General features: G+C 45.4%; 1 protein-coding gene across 1 annotated transcript; it reads right to left on the reverse strand.

The window, feature by feature from the left end:
• Positions 1-1,445: 1,445 nt before the first annotated feature.
• On the reverse strand, positions 1,446-9,186 carry LOC311322549 (sodium-dependent phosphate transport protein 2B-like; the record flags this gene model as incomplete). The annotated part of the gene is made up of 11 exons (XM_084454638.1): positions 1,446-1,988; positions 2,687-2,811; positions 3,412-3,528; positions 3,695-3,862; positions 4,014-4,137; positions 6,283-6,378; positions 6,672-6,867; positions 7,061-7,172; positions 7,304-7,447; positions 8,172-8,300; positions 9,075-9,186. The coding sequence occupies 11 exons, from the start codon at positions 9,184-9,186 to the stop codon at positions 1,446-1,448; spliced, it is 1,866 nt and encodes a 621-aa protein (XP_084310764.1).
• Between the last annotated feature and the right edge of the window lie 1,524 nt (positions 9,187-10,710).

Raw genomic sequence — 10,710 nt, forward strand, 5'->3', positions numbered from 1 at the left:
TCTCTCTCTCTCTCTCTCTCTCTCCCTCTCGGTGGGCAGGATCATAGATGACTGGGGTCCATGAGTGGGGTGCGTGCTGGGAAGAGGGGAGTGTGTGTTTGTGTGAAAGTCTCTCTTGCGGCAGTCATAAACCTTGAGGGTTTCTGATAGAAGGATGGAGAGCACAGATAACATGGTGGAAGAAGTGGGGCAAAAGAGAGAAAGAGACAGAGAGAATGATTAACTTGAGGGGGTGGGTTGTAACTAATGCTATCTAATACAAGTGAATGTGACTCTGAAATCAAGATCTTTTAAAATTAAAAACAAAAACCACCCCAGTTATATCTTGTATTCTGAAGAATTTTATTGCTTATTTTAGAAAATTCCTTCACACATTTGATTTTCACATATGAGTGCATTTCAGAAAATTAGAATATTGTGGAAAGTTCATTATTTTCCGTGATTTAATTAAAAAAGTGAAACTTTCATATATTATAGATTCATTACACATGTAGTGAAATATTTCAAGGCTGATTGCCTCCAGGCCATGCTCAAACGTTGATGCAGTAGGCTAATTTGTGCAAAAGGAGCCCCTACTAAGAATTGAGTGTATAAATGAACATACTGAAGATACTGTACAATCATTAAGATTAAAACAAAAAAGGCTTGAAATATTTCACTTTGTGTAATGGATCTAGAAAACATGAAAGTTTCACTGTTTGAATAAAATTACGGAAAATAATGGACTTTTTCACAATATTACATTTTTTTGGGATGCACCTCTACACAAACAGAAAATAGATAGCCTTAAAATATAATAAATTAACACAGATGCTAATTCATCCATAATTACATCGACATATTCCTTGAATACAAACATTAACTTCATTTACAAAATAACTTAGCCCAAAGTAACACATTTAAAAGGATGTGTTGCTAGTGTCACAGATGTCACTGCCTCGCTCGTCAGTATCGCTTCAACCCTCACTGACACATGCTGGGTCAGATCTGGGGTCCTCTGATTTGCTAACGCTCATGACCGCCTTACATAAACACCGCTTTAGCCAGCTGCCACCGAAAAGCTAGCGATTCAGTGGTGCATGTGGGCGGTACTTATAGGCTACTGAGGGGTGAGTTTAACCAATTCAACTTGGTTACACTGGTATCATAATAGTGAACATCATTAATACACAGTAAAAGTTTAAAGTTATAAAAGTTGCTACTATGATGAAAAAGTTCAGTGGAGGACATCCTAGTAGACATGTGTTTCGATACAGAGCCAGCTTTAAAAACTGGTAGGTAGTATTTGTTTGATATTATATAAAGGTGTTTAACGACTTAGAAGCATGTCACGGAGGCACCTTAGTGACTAACCTGGCGACTCAAGGGACCATAGCACCTTTAACGCGCGTCATAGAGGTGTCATAACGCATCCCATGTGCATACGGAGGGTCGTAAACTGGACCTCAAAGCTGCGTGGCTTGGAAAACGCCGGGCTCCGTCTTTTTCTCGGTTTCCTTCTCCTCCAAGTTCATGGCGGGGTTGTCGTACATCTCCAGCACGGGCGCCTTCTTCCTCTGCTCCCCGTCGCCGGTGGCCGCCTGGCAGCACTTGCAGCAGCAGCAGCACTTGGCGGCTATCGCCGTGACGACCCGGTCCCAGGGCTCCAGGGAGTGTGCCCAGCGGGGCAGGAAGTCCCAGGAGCGCAGCGCCGCTGGCAAGCAGCGGGGGCGCCGCTTCTGCAGCACGTTGATGACGATGATGGCGATCATTATCACAAGGACGGGCACGCCCACGCCCACTAGGACCTGCCAGCCGGCCAATGAGAGGCCGAAGACGAGGAGGGGCAGGAACAAGAAGCAGGAGAGGATGTAGACCAGGGCGAACCAGCGGTGCTGCGCCGTGATGTTGCCCAGCGCTTTGGCCAATCGGATGGGCAGGCGTGTGAAGGGGATTGGATACCACAACAGGATGCCCGTTACGTTAAACAGGAAGTGAACCAGCGCGATCTGGATAAAGGGGAGGGGCAAGTGTTGGTGGTGGCAGAGTATGTGCAAAGATGTGTGTGTGTGTGTGTGTGTGTGTGTGTGTGTGTGTGTGTGTGTGTGTGTGTGCGTGCGTGTGTGTGTGTGTACCAAGGTTATTATAGTTAACGAAAACTAACTAAAAAACGAAAACTAGGTGTGAAAAAACATTTTAGTTAACTGAAATAAAAATAAAAACTAGGCTTTACAAAAAAACGATAACTAACTAAAACTGTATTGTGTGTTTACAAAACTAACTCAAATAAACTAAAATTGTAGAGAAAATGTCCTTAGTTTTAGTCTTTTTCATTTCATACATAAGCCTAGTATTTTGGGTGGATATGAAATCTATCCTCCATTTTTTCTTAGCTGTGCCCCTGCGCAGAAGTAACCTGACGTGGTCCAGATGGTTTGTTTTGCACAGAGTGAATCAACATGAGCTCACGAGATCAGGATAGTCTCATGAGGCTAGCGCAGAAAAAAAAGACTAAAACTAATACTGAAACTAATAAAAACTAAACTAAAGCTAAGCATTATCAAAAAATAAAAAATAAACTAAACTAGCAAATCTGCTTTAAAAACTAATTGAAACTAAACTGAAATTGAACACAAAAAGTTAAAACGATATAAAAATAAAAACTAATGAAAAAAGCAAAACTATTATAACCCTGGTGTGTACTGACCTGTAAGGAATTGCCCAGTGTTTCTCCAGGACTGGCCATAGCTGCCAGTATAGCTGTGGTCGTTGTGCCGATATTGGACCCCAGAGACAGGGGATACGCCCTCTGGATGCTGATCACCCCAATACCTGAGCACAGACAAGAAATAAACAAATAAACAACAACAATATACTGTAATAATGTACACACACAAATGGTTAATGTAGTAATAATCATTCTAATACACAACCCAGTAACCCCATGCTATTTGAGTCCAAGCTGGAACCTAGCCCAACCCCGATATTAACCATTAATGATCCCTTAGTGCCAGCACTGTTCAATTGATATTAGCTTTTACACATCTATCATCCAGGATAAGAGCCAGGGTGTATGGACCAGCTATCTGCAGTAAACAGAAGTAGATAACTATACTTAACTACTGTATGGTACTCAAGGCCAACATTACAGTCAGTGTAATGTAGCCTATAATGTCAGTCCAACATTATACAGCGCGAGAGAGAGAGAAAGAGAGAGAGAGAGAGAGAGAGAGAGAGAGAGAGAGAGAGAGAGAGAGAGAGAGAGAAGGCGGAGTGGAGGAAAAAAGACAGGCTGATACCTGTTGGGTACACACTACATAGATGACATAATGCAAGATGGATGGATGGATAGAGGGATGGATGGATGGGTAGACGAGCGGACGAACATTACGAATGGACCTGCCAGACGGACGTGTGGAACGGACAACTTACCCACGAGCGGCGTGATGGCAGAGGTGAAGACGGAGCTGCTCTGGACGATGAAGGTCATCCCCGCCCCCACCAAGATGGCAATGTAGCCCGTCACCCAACCAAACGGGAAGGGGAAGTCTGGAAAGAGAGAGAGGGAGGGAAAGAGAGAGAGAGAGAGAGAGAGAGAGAGAGAGAGAGAGAGAGAGAGAGAGACAAAACTCAATGGGCTGAATTGAGCTGCCGGAACTCCTATGCTGTCATGAGACGCTTTGTGTTAGCGCGCTGCGTTGCGCGTGTGCCTGACCGGTGTTGAGGATCTTCTTAATGACCATGGCCACCTGTCCCTTCAGCATGGAGTTGAGCATCTTGACGATGAGGATGAGACAGGAGCAGAGCACCAGCAGAGAGCAGCTCAGCAGGATCAGACCCACGGCCAGGTCCGGCAGCTCCGTGTCCACGAAGAGGTGCTTGCCTGGGGGCAAAGACAAGTAGAGGGAAGAGGGACGGTTGCGGAAAGAGGTCGGGTTGGATCAACGTTCGTGGATGGACCGCGTTGAGAGGGTCCGCGGGGGACGTGGGGACGGTTTTACGCGCAGAGCAGGTTTCTGTGCGCGTGGACGTACATTTCGTGATGTTGAAGGTCTCCGAGATGTTCTTGAGCGTGGTGGTGACCCCGTCCCCGTCGGTCCAGCAGTCACTCGCCGACGTGCAGTTCTCAGGGCCCGGAACCGTCACGTTCATCAGGGTCTGGAACGCGCGCGCACGGACACACGCACAAACCCGCACGCACACACACACACACACACACACACACACACACACACACACACACACACACAGGGTCACAACATCAGTCCACTCTCATACATCAAGCTCTCTTTCAATCTACATGCGTTTTGCAGCAGTAGTAAATGTGAAGCTGGCATGTTCTTGTGAAGTTGGCGTGTTCTTACAGTCTTGTTGTTGTTTTGAACATGAAGTTGGTGTGTTCTTACAGTGTTGGTGGATGTTTTGAATGTGAAGTTGGCGTGTTCTTACAGTGTTGGTGGATGTTGTAAATGTGAAGTTGGCATGTTCTTACAGTGTTGGTGGATGTTTTGAACGTGAAGTTGGCGTGTTCTTACTGTGATGGTGGATATTTTGAACGTGAAGTTGGTGTGTTCTTACAGTGTTGGTGAATGTTTTGAATGTGAAGTTGGTGTGTTCTTACTGTGTTGGTGGATGTTTTGAACGTGGCGTTGGTGTGTTCTTACAGTGTTGGTGGATTTTTTGAACATGAAGTTGGTGTGTTCTTACTGTGTTGGTGGATGTTTTGAACGTGGCGTTGGTGTGTTCTTACAGTGTTGGTGGATTTTTTGAATGTGAAGTTGGTGTGTTCTTACAGTGTTGGTGGATTTTTTGAATGTGAAGTTGGTGTGTTCTTACAGTGTTGGTGGATGTTTTGAATGTGAAGTCGGCGTGTTCTTACAGAGTTGGTAGATGTTTTCAATGTGAAGTTGGCGTGTTCTTACAGTGTTGGTGGATGTTTTGAATGTGAAGTTGGCGTGTTCTTACTGTGTTGGTGGATGTTTTGAATGTGAAGTTGGCGTGTTCTTACTGTGTTGGTGGATGTTTTGAATGTGAAGTTGGCGTGTTCTTACAGTTTTGGTGGATGTTTTGAATGTGAAGTTGGCGTGTTCTTACAGTTTTAGTGGATGTTTTGAATGTGAAGTTGACGTGTTCTTACAGTTTTAGTGGATGTTTTGAATGTGAAGTTGGCATGTTCTTACAGTGTTGGTGGATGTTTTGAATATGAAGTCGGCGTGTTCTTACAGTGTTGGTGGATGTTTTGAATGTGAAGTTGGCGTGTTCTTACAGTTTTAGTGGATGTTTTGAATGTGAAGTTGACGTGTTCTTACAGTGTTGGTGGATGTTGTAAATGTGAAGTTGGTGTGTTCTTACAGTGTTGGTGAATGTTTTGAATGTGAAGTTGGCGTGTTCTTACTGTGTTGGTGGATGTTTTCAATGTGAAGTTGGCGTGTTCTTACAGTGTTGGTGGATGTTTTCAATGTGAAGTTGGCGTGTTCTTACAGTACAGTGTTGGTGGATGTTTTGAATATGAACTTGGCGTGTTCTTACAGTGTTGGTGGATGTTTTCAATGTGAAGCTGGCGTGTTCTTACAGTGTTGGTGGATGTTTTGAATGTGAAGTTGGCGTGTTCTTACAGTGTTGGTGGATGTTTTGAATGTGAAGTTGGCGTGTTCTTACAGTTTTAGTGGATGTTTTGAATGTGAAGTTGACGTGTTCTTACAGTGTTGGTGGATGTTTTGAATATGAAGTCAGCGTGTTCTTACAGTTTTAGTGGATGTTTTGAATGTGAAGTTGGCGTGTTCTTACAGTGTTGGTGGATGTTTTGAATGTGAAGTTGGCGTGTTCTTACAGTTTTAGTGGATGTTTTGAATGTGAAGTTGACGTGTTCTTACAGTTTTAGTGGATGTTTTTAATGTGAAGTTGACGTGTTCTTACAGTGTTGGTGAATGTTTTGAATGTGAAGTTGCCGTGTTCTTACAGTGTTGGTGGATGTTTTGAATATGAAGTCGGCGTGTTCTTACAGTGTTGGTGGATGTTTGGAACGTGAAGTTGGCATGTTCTTACAGTTTTAGTGGATGTTTTGAATATGAACTTGGCGTGTTCTTACAGTGTTGGTGGATGTTTTGAATATGAAGTTGGCGTGTTCTTACAGTGTTGCTGGATATTTTGAATGTGAAGTTGGTGTGTTCTTACAGTGTTGGTGGATGTTTTGAATGTGAAGTTGGCGTGTTCTTACAGTGTTGCTGGATATTTTGAACGTGAAGTTGGTGTGTTCTTACAGTGTTGGTGGATGTTTTGAATGTGAAGTTGGCATGTTCTTACAGTGTTGGTGAATGTTTTGCACCAGGTCTTGATGAGACTCTTGTTTCTGGCTGCAGGGTCGCCCGTGGCGATGCCACTAATGACAGACTTATCCAACTGACGGAGAGAGAAACAGAGGTAGAGAGAGAGAAACTACAATATAATCCCAGTAAGTAGCGGGGGGAGGGGTAGTAATAACAATAATAATAATAATAATAATAATAATAATAATAATAATAACACTTTTTTGTATAGCACCTTTCATACAAATAAATACAGCTCAATGTGCTTTACAACTGAGAAAAATAGACATACAATGAACAAAAAGCAGGAAAAATAAGATGGAAAATAAAACAATAAAAAAAATATAAAGATAAGAAATCAAGTCATAGTAACACACACACACACACCTCTATAATGGCATTGGTAAGCGGGTCGGTGATGACGTTGAGCAGATCGGGCGCGTCCTCGCCACTCTGGATGTTGAAGGAGTCGATGATGAGCTTGGTGACACGGTAGAGATAGCCAGACGCCACCTCCAGTGGCAGCAGCACCAGCACCGACAGCCAGTTGAAGAAGTCGTGAACTGTGGCGCCGGCGAACGCCCTGGAGACCGTGACGGAGGAGGAGGAGTTAAAGGGCTGGTCCGAGCACTATGACTGAAGCATTAGTGAATCGTGGGCAGAGTAGGGCTGGTTAGGAACACAGTTAATTCAACTAAGATTGACAGTGACCACAGCAGGCGTTGTACTGCGCTGCGGTGGAACCTCAACTCGATTCTCATCTGCGCTCTCTTCACCTGCGGAACTTCCTGCGGTCTCCGGCCTGCGTCATGGCGACTAGTGTGTTGGTGACGGAGGTTCCGATGTTGGTGCCCATGATCACGGGAACAGCCGACTCGACCTGCAGCACTTTAACAGAACACATGCACATTCATCCTTCATCATTATCATCATCATCATCATCAATAGATATGCATGTGTGTGTGTGTGGGTGTGTGTGGGTGTGTATGTGTGTGCGCGTGCGGCCGAGGTCCACTCACGTCCAGAGGAGACCATGCTGACCACGATGGAGGAGGACGTGGAGGAGCTCTGGACCAGGAGAGTGACCAGCACCCCGATCACCAGCCCCGCCAGGGGGTTGGACAGCACCGCGTTATCCTGGAAGATGTCCCCAGCAGCCTTCCCTGGAGCACGGACACACACACACACACACACACACACACACACACAGGGAAGAGACATCTGTGGTTATCTGAGGTCAACATACAACAGAGAACATGCAAGGTGGATATAGCGCACATGCAGCTGCAGTGTATTTCAAAAGCATCATCTTTGTGTGGAACAGAACTTCAAGGAGGCCAAAAACATCTAATCATCACTTTATTGAGCATGCCTAACACAGGGCCGAATCTCTAGGCAAATACTACTTTCTCATCCGAGGTGCCGCAGCTTTTAAACTGGCTTTAGGCCAGGAATCACATGACAAACAAATTTGCATACCAGGAATACAAACATGGTCCCAAACAGTCACTGAGTTCTGACCCCCTTGGACATGGGGCTATTTGGGTCCTTCCTGGGTCCTCCTAGGATCATGCTACAACTGTAGGCTAACTGACTTCAAAGGTGCTATCTTATTGACTCAAGACAGGAATGCTGACTCAGGACAAAAGACATCTGTTGTAACCCACCTGTTAAACTACTTAAGTTAACACAGTTCCTACTAAAGTGAAGTTTATTCATTATTCTTAATAAAATGATTACTACATGAGAGTAATACAGTATGATACAGTATAAAAATATACTACACAGCACACTCAGAATTGATGCAATAGTCAAACCTATGGTTTGGCAGGTGTGTGTGTGCGTTTGTGTGTGTGTGTGAGCGTGTGTGTGCATGCGCGCTCCTACCTCCGACCAGCTGGAAGGCTGAGCTGAGGACGTCGAGGGAGCAGATGAACATGTAGAGGAAGCCCACCAGCAGGACCAGCTTCCCGACAGACACCACCACCCTCAGCGCCTTCCCCTTGGTGTCCAGCTCTGAGAGACACAGAGAGAGAGAGAGAGAGAGAGAGAGAGAGAGAGAGAGAGAGGGGAGGGGGGGGGGGTTACTGGAGGCAGGGAGGGAGGATATCAAGATTCCACCAAACCTTAGCATCAACAAAATCAAAATCTTTATCACAGCGGAGAGCAGGGGGGTGGAAAGACAGCGAGGCCTCATCGGCCCGCGTATCGCTGCCGTTTTGTCACGGTTAAAACAAACGGTCGGATCTAGAAACAACCACGCCGGCGAACGAATCGGCGCCTTCCGAGCGCAGCACATTTCTAGTTTTAGTCTCAGTTTAGACGTTCGTCTCAAGCCCTGTACAGCAAACCAACCTGTGAGTTATTAAGGACTGTGCTCTGATTGGTCTCGCTGAAGTCTACTCTTTCACCATCTGCCAAACAGTTGATGTATTTTGATTTCAAAGAAAATCTATAGAAATATCTGGCCTCTCCAATGTGAAAAGAAAGTTAATTTGTTGCTATTGTTTGGCAAATGTGCCACAACGGAATTTGGTGCCACCAAATGATGTGCTGGTGCCACTAACTGGAAGGTTAGTGGAAAAGTCTAGTATGGAACCCTGCACACCTATTAAGCTGGCCGAGCTAAAGGCCATAGGTTTGAGTCCTGGAATCTGATCCCAAGTATGCACATCAGAGTGGCCATGAGGTTTTCCACCTGACTAGACTAGGAGAACTCGGTACCAGGAAAGTCACCCGAGGCTAGTTTGGTTCCATCTTGACTGAGTGGGTCTCCCAGCTGGGTCTTACCTGACCAAGGCACGCCTGTGTCCTGGAGTTCTGGTAGATCCCACGGGTCCTCCTCCTCCTCCTCCTCCCACCCTCCCTCGAACAGGGCCACAGTGGAATGTGCCAGCGCCATGGAGGCAGACTTTTCTTTCATCTCTGAGAGAGATAGAGAGAGAGAGAGAGAAAGAGAGAGAGGGAGAGAGAGAGAGATAGAGAGAGAGGGAGAGAGAGAGAGATAGAGAGAGAGGGAGGCAAATAACAAATCTGTATGTGATAATATGCATTCATACATCTACATGCACTCTCTCACACACACGCAAACACACACACACACTTGTACACACGTGTGCTGTCAAAGCATGTCAAAGTACCAGTGAAAGAGTCCATGTGTGTCCCCTGAGCGCCATCCTCGCAATCTGGCGGAGGAGCCATGGTCTGCGGAGAGACAGAGAGGCACGACGTCAAACACCGCCGCCAAGAAGCAGGAAACAGAACCGCGGGTCACATGAAACAGGCCCAATACCCTGTCACTTACGAGTGAGTGAGTTTCAAATCGCCACTGGAACTTCCCATTCACGTGCCTCAAAAATCTGATCTTTTTGTGCGTGGCTGTAAGCCAGCGCACCAAAGATAGCAAATGTCTGGTTGTTGTGTTCTGTCCTGTCCTGTCTTATGAGTGTCTACCATTGTCTGGATTTTAATTCCCTTTGATCATAGAAAACTCAGAACTATGGAATTGTTTAAAGACATGGATCTGTGCCGATTCGGCCGGAGGTCTGCCAGCGGATTTGGCCGGAGGTCCGCCATCCATCGGGGACCTGCTGTAGGTCCGCTAGCCTTGTGTTATATTTCGCCGGAGGTCCGCCAACTCGTCCATCGAGGACCCACTGTAGGTCCTCTAGCCTTGTGTTATCTGGGTTTATCCCTTACCTTTGTCCAGAAACAGACGTTGAACCAATTGCAGCAAAATAGCTAACGTTACCGGAATCATCAGTGTAACTGCTTTAGTCACTGACCGCTACCATTAATGTTATGGAAGCTGCTACTAGTTGTTGTGAGCTCATGAGCTAACTGGCTATCTCGCTCTTATTGTGCTGGATTAGCATTGGAAGCATTAGAACTGATGTGACAAGACCTATCTTAATTTGTTGTTGTATTTGCACTATTCTTATGCTTTTGTATTTATATCCTTTGCTTGTATCTGTACAGCACTTGTACAGCTATATAAATAAAATTGACTTGACTAATTTATCAGACATTATTTCATGTCATTTCAATTCGCAGCTATTTCAGTGGCATGACTAGCTTCCGTCCTACCAGTCCTGAACAGAAACAAGCCAGCCACGCACATCAGCCAGGCTGGACCTGGCCTGGTTGAGAACTACCAACTACAGAAAACCTCCCAGGGAGTCCAAAGGCGAACAAGAAAACAGTGGTCATGTCACTGTTTTATTGTTCATTGCATATTGTTCATTTTTATTTTTGGACCAATCGAGAGTTCTGCCCTAGGCACAGGACATGTACTGATAGAACGTTGTTATCTGTTATAGGCTTAAGAGTTGAAGCAGGCGCCAGAGATAGAGACTGAGCCTAGACGTGAGCGTGGGTGATTAACTTGGCTCATTAATAAGATCAAAGGTTTGCTACTGAAGGTTTG

This window comes from Borostomias antarcticus, assembly GCF_949987555.1.
Source record: "Borostomias antarcticus genome assembly, chromosome: 20".
In the NCBI taxonomy this organism is placed as follows: Eukaryota; Metazoa; Chordata; class Actinopteri; order Stomiiformes; family Stomiidae; genus Borostomias; species Borostomias antarcticus.